The 24907-nt window shown below is 39.5% G+C and overlaps 2 protein-coding genes across 12 annotated transcripts in view; both read left to right on the forward strand.

The window, feature by feature from the left end:
• The first annotated feature begins 869 nt into the window (after positions 1 to 869).
• Positions 870 to 20211, forward strand: LOC117255393 (ZP domain-containing protein-like). 3 transcript variants are annotated; one of them, XM_078162144.1, is made up of 7 exons: positions 872 to 1019; positions 10270 to 10499; positions 15868 to 16052; positions 16156 to 16556; positions 17374 to 17473; positions 18658 to 18868; positions 18960 to 20211. In XM_078162144.1, exons 2-7 carry the CDS (start codon positions 10439 to 10441, stop codon positions 19094 to 19096), a joined length of 1095 nt encoding a protein of 364 aa, XP_078018270.1. In that variant the 5' UTR covers positions 872 to 1019; positions 10270 to 10438; the 3' UTR covers positions 19097 to 20211. The 3 variants fall into 3 exon arrangements, with proteins under 3 accessions (XP_078018277.1, XP_078018270.1, XP_078018279.1); XM_078162151.1 differs by lacking the exon at positions 10270 to 10499 and having other exon boundaries at positions 870 to 1019; XM_078162153.1 differs by lacking the exons at positions 872 to 1019; positions 10270 to 10499 and adding an exon at positions 1958 to 2024.
• Positions 20212 to 22787: 2576 nt separating this feature from the next.
• ppfia1 (PTPRF interacting protein alpha 1) overlaps positions 22788 to 24907 on the forward strand; it is a 76555-nt gene continuing 74435 nt past the window's right edge. For 4 of the 9 annotated variants that reach the window (XM_078162088.1, XM_078162086.1, XM_078162091.1 and 1 more), the window contains exon 1: positions 22788 to 23840. The gene's annotated coding sequence lies outside the window, so the exon portion shown is untranslated. The remainder of the gene's footprint in view (positions 23841 to 24907) is intronic. The other 5 variants (XM_033619093.2, XM_078162095.1, XM_078162099.1 and 2 more) reach the window with 3 other exon arrangements.

Genomic DNA, 24907 nt, shown 5'->3' on the forward strand with positions numbered 1-24907 from the left:
TTTTCTTTTGCTAGGCCATTTTTCACTTGTCTCCAAACTCTGTCCGTCTGCCATTGTGTTCATGACTCAACTATCTCATGCCCAGCTCCTCATAAGGACTCGCTCCCGTCTCTGATTGGCTGACCAACCAATTTCGCAATACATGACGCGTTTCCTGCCATAAAGCAGATTTTTTCCACGAAATTTCGGCGCCGGTGGCAGAAGCTTATTGCCCAGCCACTAAGTAACCTAAACGCTGATAATCTGATTTTACTGTGGCCACTACCCTGTGCAACCCACATTATTTTCATAATGATATATTTAGGAAAAGATGCTATCTGTTGCCTCTTTAATATCAGAGTTATTAGTACAGGCAGTTGCCTCTGCTGAGCAAAGTTTTTCAAATATAAGCTCATATAAACATAGTTGCGTTCAACAATGGGACAGGAACATCTGGTGGTTTTTATGACATCAGTATCAATGCAGAACTCGCTTAGAAGCTGTCACATAATGACCTCCTTAATGACCTGCAGCCAGGTAATGCAGACGTGGGCCTCCATGCGCAACAGCTGAAAAATGATTGTTGTATAGTTTTTCTGTAGGGGACAGTATACTGTCTCTGCAGATTCATAAAGTTTTGTGACTTTTCTTCTGTTTTGTGTGACCCATGGGTCATTTTTGTTTTTCTTACTGTTGATTTATATTGATTTTAACAACAGTGGTATTGATATCATATCATATATCATTCTTCTGTTGCGCTTAGGGCATAAATGTCCATCAGCAGCCCTGCTTTCTGTCACAAAAGGAGTTCTTGGTTAACTTTGGGGGCGGGGGGTTAAATGAATAGAAAAGCAAAGTTCTCCCATGTTCTATGTCTCTCCCCACCTGAAGTCTTTACACAGATTTTGCGTCAATCCAGCTCCGCCCAGATTCTCTATTTGTCGTCTGTCTTTCACACACATCTGCCAGACGGTCCTGGACATTACGGACGTTATAGCGCGACTCCAGCTGTCAACTGGTGAGAAGTGCGTCTAGCGCAAGTAAGTCTGAGAGTTTCGAATATTTTCCATCCTTGTAATGCTATAATCGTCAGTGGTGGAAGAAGTAGGCACATCCTTTCCTCTACTACAAGTAAAATACATGCATTTAAAAATTAAATTAAGTGAAGTAGTATCAGCAAAATGTACTTGTTGTGCAGTAAAATGTTCCCTGTCAGTGTTTTATTGTTTAATTATGTAGCCTATAATATTTTTGGGTTAACATTACCGCTGCATAAATGTGTATGTTGCATTTTACTGCTGTAGATGTTTAAGGTTGTGCTCATTTTAATCTCCCTTTATATGCTGTTGGGTAGTTTAATCTATAGCAATGCATCATATTCTATGTTATCATCAAATGTTTGCAGCGTGGCTCTCCTGTGCGAACCATATGTCTTTTAAAAGTCCACTTTTCATGGTGTCAGAAAATCAGCCCTGTTTTCAGCTTTGTAATGATGCATTTTCCGGCTGATAATGGAACACGTCATCCTTCAGTTTAAACATACTGGAGATACGCGGTTTTCACTGGACAGTAAGGGGGTGAAAAATTGTAATCTGGAAAGTAACTAAAGCTATCAGACAAATTTAGTGGAGTAAAAAGTACAATATCTACCACTCAGATGTGGTGGAGTAGAGATGGAAATACTCAAGAAAAGTACAAGTAGCCTAAATGTGGACTTACTTTGTTCCATTCCATCACTGCAAATTATTTGCCTTCACATGTGTTAGTTAACTGTTTAGCAGTTAGTATTGTGTGACTCTACACTATGCTATCACTGTACTTCTATTTTTAAATTTGGCTTGGGTTAGTTTGCAGTGTTACTAACATTAATGTACTACACATTAAATTATGCATGTGCTGCTTATATAACTCAGCAGTTTAAAAAGTTACACTTTCAGGGTTTTTTATTTTTTTATTTTTTACAGCTCATGTAACTCAGCAGCACTTTCCAAATGGTAGTGGCTGCAGCTAGTGGGAAGGCAGAGCTGGATGATGGCCAGCTGAAGGCAGTGCTGCCTTACCAAGAAATATAAAGAGTGATGGGGCTGTTTCAGTTTCAGATGCTTGTGATACCTGTTGCTTGTAAGCTGCCATGCTACTTCACTGTTGTTGTTGTTGTTGTTGTTGTTGTTGTTGTTGTTGAGGCTACACTGCCTAGTGTACTCTGCATAATGTTTTATTAGAGCACTTTGCATTTTTATGTAGGCCTACTTTATATATTCGTGGTTTTTTTTTTTTAAATCGTCTTTATTTCTGTATATTAAGTTAATTTCATGCAGAACTGCTTTTATAGACAGTTTTGCAGAAAAATGTCATTGTAGCGGTGGAAATAAAGGCAATGTAGTTCAATCAATCAATCAAACAATCAATCAATCAATCAGTCAATCAATCCATCAATCAATCAATCAATCAATCAATTTATTTGTCATATGAAATCATAAAAATGTTTTCAGTGAAATGTATTTGTGGTTACTTCCATCAGTTTGAAGAAGTAGTAATTTATATATTTTTTTAAAGTCAATGTTTAGGATAAGGCAGGGTCATAATTCAGTATCCTTGTGGCCTGAGGGTAGAAGCTCTTCCTGAGCCTCCCAGTGTCGCCCTGGTGTAACAGGTACCTTCTCCCTGATCTCAACAGGGTGAAAAGGCAGTTATCCAGGTGGTTGGGATGTTTAATGATTCTCTTGGCCTCATTTTTTGCAGCATTGTGTAAACATCCTTTGTGCATAGTAGAACAGCACCTATAGTGTGTTCAGCTGACTGAACCACTCTTTGCAGGCCCTGCGATCCTGTTTGGTTACAGTACAAGCAGTGACATCAAGTCATTCAGAATCTTTGCCCTGCATGTCACACCTCTGGTAAGCATGTTGGAGCAGGTGGTGAGAAAGAGAAGGGTGGAACTGGAATATAGATGACATGTTTTGCGCCTAGTGGGGAAGCACATAACCTAAGATCTAGCATTCATCTAACCACTATGGATACTGATCCCTACTCTCCTGGATTTAGCAGACTGATTGGAATATACATTCCAGGTCCAGGAAGATTTTGCAGTATGGTTGCAGCTCAAGGAGGGATGCCAAACTGAAAAGTGGAACCAAGATATCTACTAAGGCCTTAGTTTCTCTGCACGCTACAGAAACCAAACTCACTGAAAAAACAGCCCGAGGATCAGCTAGCAGTCAAGCCTCAAAGAGGTTTTTCCAATTCTGTGATAACAACAAGCACTCACACAATAACTGAGACAACTTTAAGCTTGTCACTGGCAATTAAAAACATATGTGGGTCCAAGAAAATAATGGCTGCTGGCTATGTGGTAAATACCATTTAGCGATAAAGTGTGACTTGAAAATGTGCTGCATAATGTGCAATACACGACTCATCCTTGCTCTACAAGACGTCAGTGTGATAACCCCAGGAAAAATAGATTCGGATGACAACAAGATGGCACCAGCAATAACAGGCCCAATCAAGCCAACTCCCCCAAATGCAACCCAGTCTCACTCTGAAATCGTTGAATACTGGTGCTTGGTCAGCAGTGTTGGGCAGTAATGCGTTACAGTAATAATGTTACTTTTCCCAGTAACGAGGGGTGTAGCGAGTTATTAATCAGATTTCATATAAGATAACCATCTTGCAAATAGCGCAATCACCTGTCTTGTTTTAACGGCGTCTAGGGGGTTGGGCGCTTGTTGAGTGCAACATCCTACGCAGCTGCAATGATCAGTGACGTGCACCAAGGTGGTTTATATTCGATAATAAACTACATTCACGGAGACAAAATAAAAGCGTGACACCATCCGTCATCGTAGAGAGCACCGTCTATTTATTTTTCACTTGTGCATACATCTCTGTCAGTTTCAGTGGTCAGTTTACCTACTTTGGCCTATAGCTTGACTTATATTGTCATGTAGTCAAGTCAAGTCAAGTCAAATTTATTTGTATAGCACATTTCATATGACAAGCATAGCTCAATGTGCTTAAAACAAACACAACATACATATAAAAACAAACACATAACAGCAAGGAGATTACACAGTACAAGAGCATGTAAAAACCTGATAACAAAAACACAAAACAATGTTAATGGTATACCTGGTTAAAACCACACACACACATCTAGTTAAAAGCTTGTGAAAAGAGATGTATTTTTAACCTGCATTTAAAAGTGGAAATTGATGTAATGAACCTGAGGTGTTGTGGTAAAGAATTCTAAAGAATTGGACCATAGTGACTGAAAGCACCATGAGCTGATCTAGAGTGTATTCTTGGGATAGTGAGAAGGCTTCTACTTCCAGATCGCAGGAGTCTGTCTGATGTGTACTCAGCCAGCATGTCCTTGATATAAGGTGGAGCTACACCATTTATAGCTTTAAAAACAATAAGCAAAATCGTGTGGCCGTGTGGTGACATTTCCACTATAATGATTATAGCAAACTGAAACACGACTTTGTCAACAGTGCTACACTTCCAAAACCGGGTGGAATACAGGTGTGTTTTTAATATAACAATCACTCAATACACTGCTGCAGTGAAATGTATATATGTGTATATGTAAACCGTTTTCAGATTTATATCTATGATTTCATGCAGAGTAGCCATTTTGTGAAAATGAAAATAGAAAATAGGAACACAGGAAAATAAATGACCGAGATTCACACAGGGGCGTACTTGGAAAGTAATATATTACATAAGTAACTAGTTCCTTTGGCTGGGAGTAATAAGTAAAGTAACAATATTACTTTTAAAAAGGGTAATTAGTAATAAGTAATGTATTACATTTTTTGAGTAACGAGCCCAACACTGTTGGTCAGTGACTTCCAGCATCAGACACCAACAAAAAAAGCTGTCCTTTCATGTCGGCATGATATGCAGCCAGTTGCCATTATTCTCTGATGCCGCCCAGCAGCGCCAGGGGAAACATGGCCAGACAACAACTTTAGTTAAGGGTAAGGGGGAGGGGTGGTGGATGGGTCCAACAACCACCCACTCTTACCTGGAAGGTTGGTTTTCGATTCCTGTATGAATGTAAAGCCAAACCCTGCTCCTTTTCCTAAACCCAACCACATGCTTCTGTTGCCTAAACTCAACCATGTGTTGGCTAAAAGTAACCACAATGATGCACTGATGATGCACCCCTGAGGATACTGGGACAGGAGCCATCGCATTATGGATGGCCATCTTCTTCCCAATCTCACCAGCAAGCTCATCTAAACAAGTTTTCAACATAAAAGTAGCCTTTATGTCACTAAAACTCGGCTTTACAAGGTGTTTGCTTATCGTGCAGAGAGATCAAAGCATGGAGCAGATGGCCTGTGGTGTTAGAGCAGGTATTCACTGTGCTCATGAGGTGCTGCTTTTTATTGATTGGTTGTTATGCTTTCTGTGTTGGAGTGGTAAAATGTAGTTAGGATATTCCTGCCTATCCCAAAGGAGTTCAGCTTCCTCAAGAAGTGTTTATACTGTTGGCATTTTTCAATGATCACCTCAGTGTTGGCCTCCAAACGAGCTTTGTCATTAATGAGAGTGCCCAGGTATTTTTTTACTGATGTTCAGCTTCCATTGGTTCTCTCTGAATTATGGCCCCAGTCCTCCCTACTCCATGCTTAGTGAAGTTCACTAACATCTCCTTGGTCTTGGTGACATTCAGCTCCAGACAAGAGCCGTCACACCATTCCACAAATTCACCTAGGACAGGCTTGTGATGTTGCCCAGGGAAAGACAGTATCATCTGCAAACTTGATGACCAGATTACATTGAAGGCTTTTGCAGTCTTCTGTACAGGATAAACAACAGGGGTGAGATGACACAGCCTTGGAGGAAGCCAGTGGGTGTGCACTGGAGGTTGGAGAGCCTTTTGTTGATTGTTGAAGGTTGAGCACCTTCTGTGTTCTTCGGGTGAGGAAGTCTACAATCAACAAAGTTACCCGGTGATCAAGGTGGAAAAAGTTACTTTTTTTGCCAGGTTGTAGGGTGTTGAGTACTTTTTTCACAATCTTATCGAAGGCTTTTATGATGAGCGCAGTCAGGGCTATAGGTTTGAAGTCGTTCAGGACCTTGGGGCTGCTCTTCTTCAGGACAGGACTGTGCCAGTAGCTAGGGGGCTCTGATATAGTTGCTGGAATACTTCTCTTAGCTGCTCAAAACAGAGTTTCAGTGTATGGCCACAAATATTATATGGTACAAGGGCTTGCTTGGTCTGTGTCCTTTTCAAGTATGTAATGATGGGGTCACCTGGGGTCAGGTTGCTAATTGTGTCTGCCATGCGTGATTGGTGGTCTTTCTCAGAACTCCTCTCACTGCCTCCTGAATATTCCCCAGGTTGAATTTTTGTTCAGTTTTGATTTTGTAGGTTATTTTGGACTTTGTGATCACCTGCTTCACCTCCCTGTTCACTTTTTTTTTTTCCACCAGTGTAGTTACAGTGAAGAATACTTTTGTTGAGAATAGTTTTGAGGTCTTTTGTGACACATGATTTTTTATTGGGGAAATTGTGACAGTGCTAACCTGTTTGTTTAGAGCCTGATTTTTTTTTTTGTTTATCAATATGTCCAAGGTTGTACACTCAATACACTCCCTTAATATGCAAATGCCAACAGTTAATTGTTTTTGCATGATGCAGAATACTCACCAACCAGTTGGTACATTCTCCTCCACATTGTGGTACAAAACAGGAAGCCCCACACAGTCTATAATTGCTATTTTAGTTCCAGGGTGATGACTTGATCAAACTCTTGCTCCTGAGACCAAAACCAGGACCCTCTGTGCATGTGGTCCTCCTGTGATTTAGGGTACATGTTGCTGTGACCAGTGATATACTTGGTATATTCCATCAAGTTAGGCTCCTCCCAGAAGACAAGCTCCTCCTCTGCTTCCTCTGGAGAGACCTTAAATATAGGCAGTCCACAGTAGAATGAAAAGTGCTCCTCTTAGGCACAGCCTGCAGTCACTGCTGCACTGCATATATACACCAAAAACACATCTTTGAACGACAGGAAGTCGGGGAGTTCGTCCTGAAGTACTTCTATGTAAACAAGTGTCTACAGAGCATAGCCTCTGAAGAAGATGCCAAAGCGCTGGTGGACCAGCTACAGGCATTCTTGGTCATTAGAAAATGGATTTTTCAGGGCAAACAAAACCAGCAGCAATCAGACCTAGGCCTCCAGTGGCACTGCCAAACTGACACCCTGTCCTCTAAATCCAAAGATACTGGAACTAATGCACTCTATTTATAAGGGGTTAGCCAGTCTGTACAAGTCCCTTGGATTGCTTGTACCCTACACTACAATAGCCAAAGTCTAACACCTGTGGGATAGAAGGAGAGATTGGGAGCACCTGCTGCATGCTTGGAAGGAGTGAGCAGACAAGCTCTCCCATCTACAAAGCATAACCTTGTCAAGATGCTATATCAACCCAGATCTGGACTCCCCACCAGCCAGCAGAAGGTCCATGTGTTTTGTGTTGTCTCAGAGCAGGCAGAAGGCTCTGTCACATACCTCAGAAGAACAGAGTGGCATTTTTCACTTCACCGATCAAAAGTGGCTCCAAAGAAGCAGTAATCTATCCCAAGCTGAGAGCTGTGCACCACCGAGACAGGAGCTCAGGTAGCAAAGTTAAGGGGCTTCATTCAGCAGGTGGTATTATGGACTAACACTGTACTCACCTGGCTGAAGTCAGACTCAAGCTTTCTTTGGTGTTTGTTGACACTGCTGGTGACACCTGCTGTTATGTGAAGTTTGCCTTGATTCCTGCAGATTACATCATCCTGGGGAGGCCACTCTCCACACTAACAACTGTCAGACGCTGGATCCACAGCCCAACATTTCTTCTCAGCCCACATTAGTGGCTGTAGTTACCCAAGCCTCAGAGACCTTAAGCTCACAGCAAGAAAGATAATCTCAAAGCACAAAACTATTGTAAGGCCCAAACCTCCCTCCTTCAACAAGAGCAGCTAGACTGCTTCGCCAAGGACCTAACACTTTGGCCCCAGAATTTGGTGGGAATGATGAGCTCTCCTGCATTGACAGCTGCTTATGTCACAGCAGTCAGCTTGATCATCCCAGCCCTGAATGAGTCATTTCTAGGATTCGACACAAATACTGGATTCCAAGTGGGCGAGTGACTGTTTGCCACCATCAATGAGGTGGCAAAGAAAACCTGAAATCCCCAAGGTGACTGACCTGCCTCTCACAAGGTTACAGCTGCATAAGCCAGCCTTTCTCTCCACAGGTGTGGACTGCTTTGGTCCACAGTCCATCCAAATAGGACTAAGAAACAGAAACACTGGGGGATATCATTCAAATGCATGTCCACCAGGGCTGTGCATATTAATATCCTCTCCAGTTTTGACACAGATGCCTTTTTCATGGCACTGAGGTGGTTTATAGCTAGGATGGCCAAGTCATTCAAGTGTCTTTGGATAAAGAAAACAATTTTAAAGGAGGTGACCAGGAATCACGAGGCATTTGCAGCCCTTCAACTGGAGATTCAGGCACAGCGTGCACCCCAGCAGATCAACAGGAGATTCATTCTGTCAAATGCTCCACACTTTGGCGGTTGATTAGAGCAAGAGAGCCACTCAGTAAATGAAGCCTTGCAGGTTACACTTGAAACCCAACAGAAACAGAGACCATGCTGAGAACATTCCTTATTGAAGTCAAAGGGATCCTCAATTCCAAACCTTTCGACTACACATTGTCAGACATTGCTGACCGTGATCCTATCACACCAAACTCCTAGCCAATCAGACGGCCTGATGCATCCCTTCCACAAGTATTATATCCTGAGTCAGAGCTTTTAGGCATAGGACACTGGTACATAGACAGCTCCACACTGACTATTTTTGTTAAAACTTTATCAAGGTCTTCCCAGTCTACAGGCCTGACAAAAATTGCACACTGACAAGCCACCCCCAAATGCTAGTAAAGCTATCATGCTCATGGAGCCACAGTCCCCTTGCTTATTGTGGCCAGTAGGAAAGGTCCCCAATATCTCCCTTGGACGTGAAGGCAAGGCCTTGCCTTCAAACTTACAAATACCCTGTGTGACTCTAATCATTCAGTCCCCTGCCTTGAAGGACTAATCATAAAAGCCCACAAGTAATGATAACGTTTGGCTTGTTACACTGTGGATTACCTGCCAAGAACCTAAAAGGCCTTTCTAATAAGTCAGATTTTCTCTAGAAATCTGGGGGTGGCTGTGGAAAAGGTCTCCTGACTTCATGCCAGTTCTTTCATATGATCTCTCTCCCCACCTCAATTTTCTTCTTCACAAAGACTTTGGGGCAATCAAACTATGCCCAGATTGACTCTCTTGGGACAAACGTGGGTCTAACCTGTGGAGTGACAACAACAGAAAGTTTGCTGCTCTGGTGTCAGCAAACTCTCTATTGCTGCCATTACACAGGTTAGACCCAGCACTGCAGCTGGCCACCAGCCCACTGTGACCCCAGCACTGGGGTTCATGCTGACTGAATTCGGAAGTGTGATAGCTAGCTAATTTTTGTCTTATTTGTGATCTGATCAACAATAAATTCATTAAATTCAGTGCCCCATTGCAATCGCTATTTTCCAAGCAAAAATAGCTGTCAATCAACATACAAGGAGGTCTGTGTGAATGTGAACACATTGAAAAGGATCAATCATAAGAGGACCAGTGCAGTGCCTCCCTTGTTTACCATCCCCAAATTGTCATAAGCATTGGCCAAATAGACACTCTTGCTCAACTGCTGCTCTGTGCATTTGCAGCTGCCTGAACAACGATCTGTTGCTGAATTGGTGCACAAGGGCTTATACTGTCCAAATAGCAGGTAATAGCTGTGCATGAGAAATAATAAAATCTGCTCATGAGCAAGTTTTATCACACTCAAAACAAATTGCATAAATCTGAGGCCATACAAACGACCGCATCATACGGCCACTCATTCATAGCGACACATGTACAGCTTATGTAACTCAGCAGATATGGTAGCGGTTGGTAAAATTACTCTTCATGTAATTTATCAGCCAGTAGAGGGCAGTGTTGCCTTCCTAATGGACATAAACCTGCTGTTAAAAATGTGACTAGGCTGTTTCAGTCTCAGAGATGCCTGTTGCTTGTACCCTGATGCTATGCTGTTAGCCTGTTTGAGCTACATTGCACAGTGTACTCTGCATATAATCATAGTTCAGCAGTTTGCATTTTTTATATGTACTTAATGCATTCTTGTTATTTACAGTTATCTTTGTTCTTGTATATTATGTTGATTTTATACAGAGCCACTTATTCACCAGACATCGGTGCAGAAGGAATGTGGTTGTGGTGGTGAAAATAAAGGCAGTGGATGTGAAGACATCTGTCTGGTTTGGATCGATCACCTGCAGCAGATTACTATTTAACTGAATCCAGCATAGACAAGCAGAGAAGCAACAACTTCTTCACAGCTATGTCAAAGTACCCAATTTTGGCTGCATGGCTGGTGTACTGGCTCGGTCATAGTTATTCTGGTAATAAACACATGCTTACTGAAATATCCTAGTTAAAGCCGACAAATAGAAACATGGGCATACAACATATCAATTTTCAGTTAAATTTTAATGTAAATTTTATGTTTACATAATACTACTGTCTGCAAGCAAGTTCTCTGAGCTTTCTTACTGCTGCTTCTTTAACTGCCTTTAATCCACATTTTAACTCAAAGGAGTTGAGGCCTGTACTACGAAGCATGATTTGGAGTTAGTGAGGTAACTTCAGGGTAACTCTGGGTTTTCAATACTACAAAGCTGGCTCTCTTTTGTTGGATAAATCGCCGTCTTAACCTATGCTGAACAACTAGCTCTATTTCCACTGGTTTTAATACAGAGCTTCTAACAGAGAGCTCGTTTACAACACGAAGCACATGATTTTAGAAGGATTTTAAATTATACAAAGTTTATTTTATTGCAGTTATAGTGTTGTATTTTCACACTCTGATTCCATTGCTGCAGCTCAAAATGACATGAGACACCTGTGTGATGAGTAGGGGAAAAAGTAATATTTTATCAGAAAAATAATCCTATAATAATACTGTTAATTGGCTCCTGTTATTATAATTGCAACATCAGCAGAAACAATCTGGCATTAAGTGTTTTATGTAACATTTTCAGAGTAGTTTCATCATCATCCATACATGGCAAAATATTCTGTATACTTATGTCACATATGGCTTAGTCATACCTGCATGTAATTAAAAGTCTCGGCCAATGGTAAACTTTTGGACAGTGATTTCAATGTTCCTAGCTACATTTTCTGTTATAAGATTACAAAGTATTGTTTACATCCCATGCCATTAACATTTTACTGTCTCGCAGTCCCAGACACTTTGGAAACCATTTCATCTCAAATGATGTGAAGTAGACTACATCATTCATGGTTCTAGAGTTGACTGAACTAGTTGACAACCAGCTTTATAGTACCAGTTAACCAGAAGGCCAGTGTTAGGGTTAGTCAAACCAGATAATGAAAAGATATCCTGGGTAAGTACAACTGGCTTCGTTGTAAAGGCCTCCGGTCTCCCTTTTTAATCGCATCTGTCAGACTGTCCTGTTGTCCCCTATAAAAACAGAATGTCAAACACTGCAGCACTGGCTAAAAAAATCCACCCAGGACTTAAAGAAAGATTGCTAAAGTAAGGGGGAAAAATGAGGAAAAAATCACTCACCTCAAAACTTTTTTTAAGGTCATTGTCTGTATATAAAGATGGGTAACATGTCTTCGCTTCCTTCCACTGTACAAAACTTAATACAAAATATTCTGATATGGGCACAGCCATCTTGAGCTGGTAATATCATTTAGAGTCATAGTCTGTACAGTAGTGATTATGTGGTGAAGCAGCGGTATTAAAGTGCTGTCCATTCACCTGCCCAACTCAACTGCATGTCACACCCCCTTTTTATAGCATCAAATAGCTAATTAAAACCTTAAAACCAAACTTATCAGGCAATAAACACTTGAACATCATCTGTTAGGAAGAACCTAGTCAGTCATCATAGGTAGTTACTCATCTTCTACACCTCAAATCAACCTTTGTACCTCAAGGTTCATTTTTAGGTAAAATTTTACTTTCCATCTACATGCTCCCACTCAGTCAATTCAGCCAACATCACAATGTCTGCTTTCATCACTACACAGATGACACACAGATACCGTCCACTGAGACCTGGCAATCCAGAAAGCCTAGTTGCTGTTTTAGATTGTTTCAGTGATGAAACAAATGTTGGATGGCACAAAATGTTTTTCTACTCAATAATTCAAAATCAGAATTCATATTTTCAGTCCTTCAAACCCTTTCAGTCTCACTGAGAGTTGCCTTATTCACTTGTTTGCTAATGTGAAGCCTGCTGCCAGAAATCTAGGAGTACTGTTTTATTAAGATATAAGTTTTGAACCACAGATCAAAAAAGTTGTCTAGTTTGGCTTCCTTTAAATTAGACCCATCTTCAGAATTAGACCAATACTTGTATACTCTGACCTAGATAAAGAAATTTACACCCTTTTCTCTAGACTTGACTGCTGTAACACAACATGATTTTGCAAAGTAGGACATGTCCCTGGATCAACATACCACATCACACTCCTGAACACACTCTTGAACTTTCAACCAATCACACCCCCCAGACATCATCAGTGTGCTGCTCCAGTGCTTCTTTCAAAGTTCCTATGTGCTTCGTAAGAGCAAGGGTAGTTTTTCAAATTGAAGTTACAGGTAATACAATTGAACAAAATCCTCAGTAACATTGAACAAAAACCTTATAAGACACTGCAGTGTTCGACAATTAGCTTGCTAACTAGGTTGGCTATGCTAACGAGTTAGCTTGCCAATAGGCTTAAATATTGTTCACTAACATTAAGAATAAGGATAATGTCATTTTGCAGTTGCAAAGACATGCAATGGACACATTTTCTCACATTTTTTAATAGTCTACTCAACACTATTTTTTTTTACAAGATTGCAGTGCTCGTGTCTTTCAGGACCATCACTGCCATGTTGACCCTGGATAATTTTTTTGTTGATCCAGGACAATCATCGTCATCTTCACCCTGCGTAATCTGTTTAGGTTGATCCAGGAACATTATTTTCATGTTGATCCTTGATCATTTCTTTATGTTGATAGTGTTGTTATTTTACACTCTGATTCCATTGAAATTAGCAAGCTAACTTAATATTCTAGCTGATTGGCAAACTTTGTTGTTAGCATAGCCTAACTAACTTTTAACCCTGCAATAGCTTACAAGGTTTGTGTTCAGTGTTACTGAGGATTTCTTTCAATTGTACTAACTTCAGTGTGGATAAAGCTTAGCTCTGAGGGAGCACAAAGGAATTTTGATAGAAGCCCAGGAGCAACACTGATGGTGTCAGAGGGCTGTGGTTGATTGATTGCAATGTTGGTCCAGGAAAACAATGTGGGATGTTGATCCAGAAGCATGACCTACTTGACAGAATCACGTAATGCCCTGTAACTCCCCCCTTTCTAGTATCAACCAAAAGTCAGTCTCCTCTAGTTCAGGATGCAGCACCCAGGCTTCTGACTGGTTTTAACCATAGACTATATAAAGACAGACGATGCATCTCCACTGACCCCCACCGTACAAAAAGAAGGCAAAATATCCCGAATATGGCCACTGCCATCTTGCTCTGGTGATGTCATTGGAGCCAGAGTCTGCGCAGTAGCAATCTCTGTCAGTATCCAGTTCCCATCTATACACCTGTTTAGGCACCAACCAACCAATCATGGACAGGGCTTATGACCTATACTGCAGCCAACCACCAGGGGGTGATTGAAATATTTTGACTTCAGTACTGGGGAGCTGTCATGTCGTCCATCTCTATATATAGTCTATGGTTTTAAGGGATGACATCACATCAGTCCTTTCTTCCTAAAATTGGCCAGCATACTTGTATCCAAATTTCACTTGTATATCGCTACTGACATTAGCACTCTGGGACTACTCATTTAACTAACGTACCATTTTGCCAATCATTTTAACATACCAAAACTTTAATTACTAGCCCAGGCTATTATTTGCTTTAATCACTGAATTCAATTGGCATATATATGAGACATGTCTATAACTCCTTTCACACAAAACTGTTGCTCAGGAAAGATGGGATATACTATCAAATAATTTATTTGAAACAGTATGAATATTACTTGTATAAAAATTAGAATAGTTTTTAAATTACAAATCATTTATTTGATCTCACTCTAACAGACAGCACATAAAGAGAGAGAAAGAGAGAGTTACAACACTCGTTTTACACCACCTTAACCTAAACCCCTACCTAGGGGTTGTGAAATTGATTCAGTAATTTAAAATCTAAGCCCTGTGTTACATTATTTGCAAAGAGCAAAAACGACGTAATTTTTTTATCAGCTTCCCTGCCCAACCCCATCTTTCTCACTTTTTTGTTTTCCACCCCTCGAGTTTGTGCCCATTACAAAACTCGCAGGATTTGCTTTATAACAATATTGAACCACATGTGTAAAAAACTGTAACGGCTCTAAACATGTGTGGGCCTAGTGCGAATTTGGCATCAATGACAGTTTGTCCAAACATCACCAAACCTGGTGGATATCTTTAATAAACCTGATCAAACATTTCCCCAAAATGTTTTTCAAATTGAGAAATACGAAATAAGGGTGATGCTGTTGCCAAAGAGAGAGAAGAGAGTGGCCTGACACAGATTTGATCATGTTTGAATAAACATCTGCCCTATTATCATAAAACCTGTTAGTTTTCTAAAATGCAGGTCTCAAGTACTGTCAGAGGTCTTGATCCTTCACAGCTTTAAACTTCTAATGGCATGCATTGGCTTGGACTCTGGATTTGCCACTTGCGGCTGTGAACAGTTTCATTGTTATTCTGTTGCTAAGGTATCAGCTTTGTAGCCTGGTAAGACCATCCTGATGATGTGAGCTCAACATTCTGTTTTAGTATTAGTCTGGACTCAGTGCTGCCTCTCTTTGTCTCCAGAAAACAGGGCCAATCAAGAATCTGCACTGTGGTTCAGAACTTAAGCAGCCAATCAGGGACTGCATTGTAGTTAATGATTTAAAATAGATGAGTTCTTGCAGAAATAGAGTCAATAACAACAATCAAACAACAACAAGATTATGCACTTGCCATTCCTCTGCCTGGATTTTGCAAAACGCTTGATTTATCACTTGGCTCCGTTGGTGATGAGCAAGATGTTCCCAGGTACAAATGATTGGCTGAGGAGTTTGTCTGTCAAGGCGAGTACTCCCACCCACTGAAGGTGTTTTGAGTAGCACTGAGTCCATACTGATACAGAGAGCGAAACGGGATGTTGAGCTCACATCATCAAGATGGTTTTACCAGGCTAACAGCTTTGGGCCCTGTTTATTGCCTGTCAGCTACTGCATTGACAAACATTCCAACAGGAAATACACTTTGACCTATTTAGAATGTTTATGTTGTCATGTTTGAAATGGACAAAATATATAGACTTGCTTATATGACACCTTTTGTTGTCAACTTTTTATTGTTTTTGTTTTATTTGCTTTTACTCTTTTATTTGTATTTATCTATAATTAATTTAGTCTTGCTTTTTTTGGGGGGCCTAACTGTTTGGCCTTTTGTGTTATATTGTCTTCTGAGGATCCTCCTTCTTCCTGTATGTTGTATTCTCTTTTTTGAAAGGTGCTATATAAATGCATATTATCATTATTATTATTATCATTCTTACATTAACAATAATTTTATATCAAAATGATGGCTTAATGCAGGTTTTCACCAATATTTTCTTTAGAAAATTAGCACAATTTTTAAGAATGTGTATTGTTTTTTAATGACTTGATGTATCTCTTGCTCTAGTTAAAGCCAATGTGATCTGCGATGAGACCAAAATGACAGTAGCAATTGAGAAATCTTCATACCCTCGCCTCAGTTTGAATCATTTGCGGCTCAGTAACCCCACCAATGGTGCCTGCAGCGTCCGCTCCAACAGCACTCACATCTATTCTGTTGTACCCCTCAACGAGTGTGGCACTCAGATTGAGGTGACGCAGGGTCATTTTTTTCATTAAATTCTGTGCTCTTCTTATACTTATTGGTATTGTTTTTCATTAGCAGTATGACGACTAATTATGTTTAACTCTGCAGGAAAATGATGAAAACCTAATTTTCAAGAATGAAATCACCGTAGAAGACAACACAGGAGACCTGATCACCAGGAAATGTCTGTTTGAGCTGAAATTCTACTGCCAGTACCCCAAACGAGGAAATGTGACACTGGGTTTCTCAGTACATAGAAAGAGTGTCACAGTGACCCAATCAGGCTTTGGCACATTCACCTACAAGTTTGAATTCTATTCTAACAAAAACTTCAAAAGCCCAATTGAGCTACCGTCATACATTCTTGAGTGTACCATCGGGACCAGGATTTACATGCAGATAGAGGCCACCTCCTCATTCAAAGATGCCAAGTTGTTTGTGGAGTCCTGCAAAGCTGCACCAGTTGACAACCCAAATTACGAGCAAACCTACTCCATCATTGATAATGGGTAGGTATGAGTACATCACCTAGTGGCAACAGAGGACAGAACAATGTATTTGTCATAGTCATAGTCATATTTATTAGCTCATCACCACAATTGTGGTATGGAGTACAAACAAGACAAAAAACAAAACAAAGCAAATGGTAAACAGCCAGAATGAGTCATCACAGATCAAAATAAAAGAGGAGCTGCAACCAAGGCAACCAAGTCTGCACTCAAGTGCGACCATACATTATTTTATTTAAAAAGTGGCAAAACATTGTTCAAGAAAGCACCCAATTTACATATTGTTCTTGAATTATCAGTCTGCAATAAAGCTATACATTTGAACATAGATGGGCGGTTTAAAAAATATTTAGACAAGTACTTGTTTCTGGTTATATTTTTACATTCAAACAAAACATGATTCATCTCCCAGGTGGCCATTGTTACACAAATTACAAAACCTTTCATTCCTTTCCAGACCTTTGTATCTACCTGTTATTTTAGGGAGTCTATTATTAGAAATTCGATGTAATTTTAAAGATATGTTGTCTCACATTTGGTGTTTCTATCTAAATGGACCGTGTGTGTGACTCATAGATGGAAGTTAAATGTCTTCATATCTTCCACCTGAGTAGTTCACATTGGAGATGATTATCTCCTCCTACAGTAGAGGCTCATCTCTGCAATATGACCTTGTCAGGATGTAAAAGTCAATGCTTCACTTACTTCATCTGTGGCATTATATATCTTACTTTCCCCCAGTAACCCCCATCATTAGGCACAGACTTACAGAGGCAATATTTCTTACCTTTTTGTTTGCTTGTTTTGCTCTGACTAGGTGTAATGTGGACCCGACCTTCGAAATCCATCCTGCCGCCCATGACAGACAATTCCGGTTCAGCATGGAGGCCTTCAAGTTCATCGGCCTGTATGACCAGGTAAAGACTGTGGTTAGACTGAAGCAAGAGACTGTCTGTGATAGCCTGTCTCTTACAAGTGGGCGAATCAATACATATGACTTGACTTGAGTCAGACTCAAGTTACAAATTTATGGATTTGAGACTTGCTTAACTAACATTGCTAAAGACTTGTCTTGACTTTGACTTGGTATTTATCAGAGGTGGGGGACTTGAGTCACATGACTTGACTCAAGTCATGGCTCAGACACATCAAACCAACTTTAAAGAACAAGCAGCAATAAAAGACGACTGCAAAGACTACAGCTGAGAGCCAACCATCACATATGTTCTGTGCCACATAGACGACGGTAGACTGTATTTGTTATACAAAAGGGGAAACAAGAAGACCGTCATGACGCTAGGTAGACATTTAGCACATAAACAACACAATCCAATGTTGAAAGAACAGAGCATATTTACTGTGCACCAGTGAACTATAACATAAACTATCAGGAAGTGTATCTGCTAAAGAGCTCAATGACTAAAAAAAAATCTTACCTTATGCAACAAGTTTATTTTGATCTCACTCCCTCTTGACTATGTATATATATATATATATATATATATATATATATATATATATATATATATATAGGTTGAAGGTTAAGACTTGTGACTCACTCCATCCTCTGCTATCACTAAATGCTTCAGTAAATTGGTGCAAAGAATATGCAGTCATTTAAAAAGAAGGTTGAATTCCTGCACACAGTCAGCACTAACTTTATTGGAGGCACAGTGTTTTGTTCATGTCATGGACCTTCATTAGACATCAAGCACACAATGTGATTCAGCACATCTTTATACTGAAGCCACAGGGTGTAACAGCCAATCAAAAGCTGAGCCAAATCTTTAAACACCTGCAACACTTGTCACCAGTTTAGGGGAGTAGTGAACTACATAGTCATATACCATGGACTTCAAATTTTCAAAAGTGTTTGCATCTTTCTACTGCATAGACGAAGACTATCAGAAGACTATCCTTACAGCAGTGAACTATTTCTTTAAACCAGTAGCTTAACTACATTTTTCAGTAGCCTAGCTTGCTGGTGGTTCAACTACATTCATATTTGGATTTATTCAAGTAGTTAATTTTTTTTATTTATTTTTTTTCTTTGTGTGTGTGTGTGTGTGTGTGTGTGTGTGTGTGTGTCTGTTACATTCAGGTGTATGTCACCTGTTCAGTCCTGATTTGTGAAGGACAGAGGTCTGACACCAGGTGTGCAAAGGGTTGCATCAACTCGAGATCATGGCCAAGTGATCAGCCCCATCAACGGCGAAAGAGAGAGGCTGCATTTGTCACTCAGAGTTTACGGCACAATATTTCCCAGGGTCCTCTGCGCTTAAAGAGGTCAGCAGAGAGCTCTGTAAACCCAGGTATGAAAACAGAGAGTGTTTTCTTCCTAGCACATCGACCATGTTTAATTTCTTCAAGATGAAAATAAAATTGTACTTCTCTTTTCTCCAGGGATCAACTTGAACCTGAACTTGGTATTCATCGCTGGATGTCTTCTTGCAGCTGTTGGCATGATCAGTGCAGCGATCGTGTACAAAGCCAAATTGTCAAGTGTCAGATACCAACCATTGCCCAAATATGAAAGTTAAGGCAACTGCATGCAGAATACCTATTCATTATTAATAACATTTAAAGCTTTTTGATTAGTTTTGGTATCATATATTGAGCATGTATCCAATTATGCGCCCATTTAAATCAATGCATTTTATTTAAACACCTTTAGAAATGTCTACAGCTATATAAGAGAAAATACTTCAGAGAGGGAGTATCTGTGCCTGGGCAAAAAGGTAACCAGAAAATAAAGTTTTATATTAATTAACACTGAGAGGACGATCAACCAGAACTGCACAGGATTATTATCATAAACTAAAACTGACACTAAAACAAAAATGAGCAGTGAACAATATTGCTGTAAACTTAAAGTAAATAAAATTGATATCTTTAAGAAAAACTGAAACTAACCTGAAACAATGTTGCCTGCCAAGACAAGGAGAGCGCACAAATTTCTGTCTACTCTCTTCATTATACCACAGACATGGAGTAGACTTGACATGCTATGCTGCAGTTGCTTCACAATTAATCCCTATTTGCAGCTTAGTCTTGTAGAATTTGATAACAAGAACATGGTTTAGGACAAAATATTGTAGAGAATCAAACTCAGGACTAATGTTATCCAGCTGGGGTCAGGATGACATTGCAGGTGACAAATTTTCTTCTGTGGTAGTGAAAGAGCACTCAAGTTGATTTCTAAATCAAAAGATTTAAACATTATGTTAATAATGCTATAAATGCCATTTTAACACAGTTCTCCAACCATGTATTTTGTATATACATATTGCTACACACTCTGAAAACTAACTAAAACTAAACAAAAATGAAAAAAGTCAAAACTGAAATAAAATAAATACTAACTGAACATTTAAATCTACCGTAACAGTGGTTCTGCAGCTGCTGGGTGATTATTCTTTTGTGGTGTTTACTATTGTTTACTGTGGGATTCCTAGTTTTACATATGCTTCTACTATTATGTATTACGGTATGATTTCAAACAAGTATCTTGATCTGTACGTGTACTCCTACCTAATCATTATCACTCATATGTCAGATATCATCATTACATGACTAAAGCCCTTTATGGCTGGAACAGTGTGAGGTATGACACTTGCTTAATTAATGGATCAATAAATACATATATTCTTTTGCATATTTTTTTGCTTTTGTCCATTTTAATTCTCTTTTTCTAACACACAGACCCAGTCATATCTCAAGTCAGTAAAAAGCCATTATTTTTTAATTCTTTCCTGTTGCTGAACCTAATCATGTTAGGACTTAAGACTAAAAAGACTAAAAGTGGTATATTAAATCTGAAGTTTCAAGCATGTAGCTTTCTGATGACAATAATCATCAAACCTCCATTCACAAGCTCCAATTTTTTTAAAGACTATTTTTATGGCTTTTGACTTTATTAGACAGGACAGTATTAAGTGTGAATGGGGGAGAGAGGGAATGACATGCAGCAAAGGGCCACAGGCTGAATTCGAACCCACAGTCTCAACAGCAAGGACACTGCCCCTGCACATGAGATGCCCACTCCACTCACTAAGCCACTGGGCCCCCTGACAAGCTGCAATTTTGAAGAAAAAAAGCAACTTTGAGTGCCACAGAAAGAGAAACCAACATGTGGTGCTTCCTGTCATGGTGATTAGGAATAGGAATTAGCAATAATAATAATAATAATAATAATAATAAAATGAGAGGGGTTGGGCACTGAGTGTGAAGTCCTGCAGGTGAAGAGTATTTAGTTTATGAAAGAAATGGGGAGCTACCTTTGAGAAAGAATGGCATATTACTGTTTTTCGATCACTTACAACACTATAACTGGGCCTATTAGTAAACATTCCAAACCATCTACCAAGAGACAGACCCATTTGCCAAAACTTGAAAAACTGTTCACCTGTTTCCACCCAGTTTTCAATATCCAAATTAAAAGTGTCCAAATAAATCATTCATTACGCCGCATGCTCATGCCATCAATATAATTACCTCAGGTCAGCAAAACCTAAACTCAAATATTGCACCTTTCTCCAGGTGCAAACACGGAGCCTCCAAATTGTTAACACATCAATCAGAATTGCACAGGTCAATAACAAGGCCCTCAAGGCATGTCCCTGTGCTTTGGAACAATGGATCCTAACAATGTCAAGTCAATTTTATATCCCCGGCTGTGTTTTAGGAGGCAGACGTCGCTCACTAATCGGAAGATTAGTGTTTTGATCCCCACCTCCTTCAGTCCACATGAAGTAGAATCGTTGTAGAATTCCCCTATAAATACAAATAATATGTGTTATCAGTATCTTTCATCACCCATAGATGTAATTGGATCACAACAAATTACCTTTAGACTACCTTTCTTCCAAAGTCTGGAATAAATACTGTCAAATTCTGTCAAAATGTAAAGTATAAAGTTATAATGTTTTTCAACCCACATTGAACATATTTTCTGTTGAATCATAAAAAGAGTATTATCCCGGTAAAAGATTACATTAGTGTACACTGTGAATCACAAATACAAGTCGTGTTGCGTTTATGTGCCACAAGATGGCGCAACTATTCTCTTTATGATCCTTTTATCAGCAATTTCATCTGCAAAAGCTGAATGTAGGTCACTCAGTAAAATGGTTAAAATGTAATGTGAATAAATGTGAATAAACTTCATATAATCTTTATAATAAAGACGTCTGACTCACCACTTCCCACACTTCCATGTTAATCCAAAGGGAGAAATGTAGAATTTTATATATATATATATATATATATATATATATATATATATATATATATATAAACACACACACACACACACATATATATAAAATATATATATATATATTTTGTTGTTGGAAGCAACTTATTGTAGGTATACATTGCATTAAGTATATAATATATATAAATTAAATATGAAACATGACAACAACATGTAGTAGGTTTTTGTGATTATATGTATTGTAAATGTTGATTGATATGCTGGTTTTATTGGTATAAAATAGAAACCATGAAATAGAGATAAGACAGACTTGTCGTCATCTTTATATGCAGTACAGCATAATACATAAAGGAACAAAACCGTGTTCCCCTGTTCCCTAGTGGAAATCCAAAGACTATACATAAAGTGCAAACGACAAGGTACACAAACAAGTGACAGCTCAAGATAAAAGACAGGGTATAAACATATAGTGGAAAAATGGAAAATATAAATACAAGTAACGTAAATAAATGTAAATAGTGCAATAAACAACAGTAAAGCAGTGTTTGATACTTGAAACTTGATAATAATCAAAACAAGATGAAAATAGAATACATCGAATGCATAATCTAAATGGGAAATAAAACCCACCGAATAATGATATGATGATAAAAACAAAGTTAAAGTTAAGTAGTGCCTGGAGATATTTCTGTTGTAAAATGCAAGTTGCAAGTAGGAGCCTAATGGTATACACCTACTTTATTTATTGCTCAGTTTGACTGTGCAGAGGCAGTGGATAGAGCCGACATTTATAACATTCCGGACACATCTGGCCAGTGCGGTCATGTTTAATATAGAAACCCGAGCTTCCAGATTATAATTTTGTCTGTATGGATTTACCTGAGTGATGACATGGATCCTGACAGGACCTTGAGGTGCTGTTGCTTTTCCCTTTCCTCCTGTTGCCAGCCTGTGCAGCGCTCTCTTCCCGTGGACTCCCAGGCTAATGTAAAGTGCTAGCGACAGAGAGCCCACCATTGGCTGTCCCGACTGCCGAGGCTGGCAGGTAGTGGCGACAGGGAAGGACCAGGACAGGCGGACCTGTTTTGGTTTCTGTACCGAGAGAACACCTTAAAGTCGTACGAAAACGAAAGGATTATAAAGTTTTTATCTGCGGTTTGGATTTCCCAAACGGATCAAAACGTTGCTAACGTTTAATGTTAGCTGGAAGTTTCCGAGTCGAGCAGTGATGTGGTAACGCGACCCCACCGGATCGACGGGAAGCTAACGTTAGCTGATGCTAACTTGGTAGATTAATCATTTCAGCAGAGCTCTGGAGACCTAACGTTGTTTTAGGATTTTAAAAACTCGTTTTAGTAGTTTTCGATAATGTAATATATATAGCTATGATATATTGTATAATGTTATCTACTTTTGTATGGAATAGAGCGTATCCCCAGACAACTGCCTGGCGTATTTAGCTAAGTTAGTATACGAAACTAGCAAGCGTTAGCCTCCTAGCTGGCTAGTAGCTAACGTAGGCTAGCCGTCGACTTTAAACTGACTTCAAGCCAAAGAATTCTGTTTCAAATTAGCTAACGCTAGCAAGGCTACAACTGTTTCCACGTCACCTAACTGTATCATCACATGTCTACCTGTTGTGAAATGTTTTTTATCAGCGCGATGAACTTTATTTTCGAGGATGGGCGATTGTTTTGACAGACAAAGATAAGACACTTTACTTCCAAATCTAGATATGCAATCATCGAATCACCAGCTTTCTTAATGCTAGCTTGCTAACGTTGACTTAGCCGGCCAAAGTTGGAATACTGCCCCCTGCTCACTTGATGTGGGTTTCCTTTTGAGGCCTTGAGGAAATTATCCCCTTTTTCACCGAGAAGACCCTTTTCACAGCCTTAATACATCCCAGCCCTGCATGGAATTTCTATGTGTTAAATGACTCTGGATATTTGTGAAGATTGACGAGGTTGTAACATACGGTTGGAGTACCTGGACTTTGTTGACGTTTACTTGGCATCATAAAATAACGTGGATTATAAAGGCATTTGGAATAACGACATTCTTCAAAGGTGAGACACAGTCGCACGTGAATGTTAGACAACTTTACGCGATGGTTATAGGTTTGTGTTAGAAGTTACCGATCACATTTTCAGATGTGTTGACTGCGTTATAGTGGATAACACTGATTTGATTGTACATGTTAAGTTATGGCGTACGCTGCTCCATAATCATACTTTATTCACTATTACAGGAGCCATAATTGCATAATCTTTCTAGGCCAAACTCATCTACAGTTAATTTGCAAATGTAGTTATAATTACACTGATTTCATCTTAATTGAGTCACAAGTGACGGTGCCGTCAGTCTTCTGTCCTGCCAGATTTGCCTTCATGTTTCCCTTTTATTATCTTCGTCTCTCCTGAAGAAATACTTCTTGTTAAAGAGGTTTTAAGTTTAAGTATACAAGTGTCCTGCCTTCAGATCTTGGTTTGTCATCTTTACTTTTTGACGTATGTGATGCCTGTGCTAACTTACACTGGACCCACCATCTGTCACTCCTTTCCATGGATGCTGTGTGACCCTCCCCCTCATAAACATTGTTGAGCCTGAGTTGCTTGACCTCGATATGGAGCGTTGGTTTTATCTTCTTGCTTCTGATAAATGAGGTTAAGTTCGTCTTCTTCCACCAGAAATAGTGTGTGTGCCACCTAAAACACACCATTTGTAGTTAGAGTTGATTAAGGAAGGCGGGATGATTATTGTCTCCTTAATTCACATGTAGCAGGTATGGTCCAGCAAGTCTTGAACACAGTTGTTGGAAGATACAGTTAATTGTTGGTGCACTGAACCGAATATGGGTTTCTGAAAGCAAATGGCTTTTGGCATCTCAGGTGATGCAATGAATAAGATGAAGGAGTAGTTCTGGCTGCCACAAAGTTCCTTGTAGGTATGTTAAATCCAGCTCACATGATTCTTGGTTTTTTGTCTAGCAGTCTGTCTACAGGACCTAAGCTCCTTGGTGTGGAGAGTGGCTCTAATTCTCCAGACCTTCCTGCCCAGCTGTTGTAAGATGCAGTATTACTCTACAAGCTATAGATAACATAGCTTTCTTAGTTACCTGTAATTGATGAATGGA

This window comes from Epinephelus lanceolatus, chromosome 2 (assembly GCF_041903045.1).
Source record: "Epinephelus lanceolatus isolate andai-2023 chromosome 2, ASM4190304v1, whole genome shotgun sequence".
In the NCBI taxonomy this organism is placed as follows: domain Eukaryota; kingdom Metazoa; phylum Chordata; class Actinopteri; order Perciformes; family Serranidae; genus Epinephelus; species Epinephelus lanceolatus.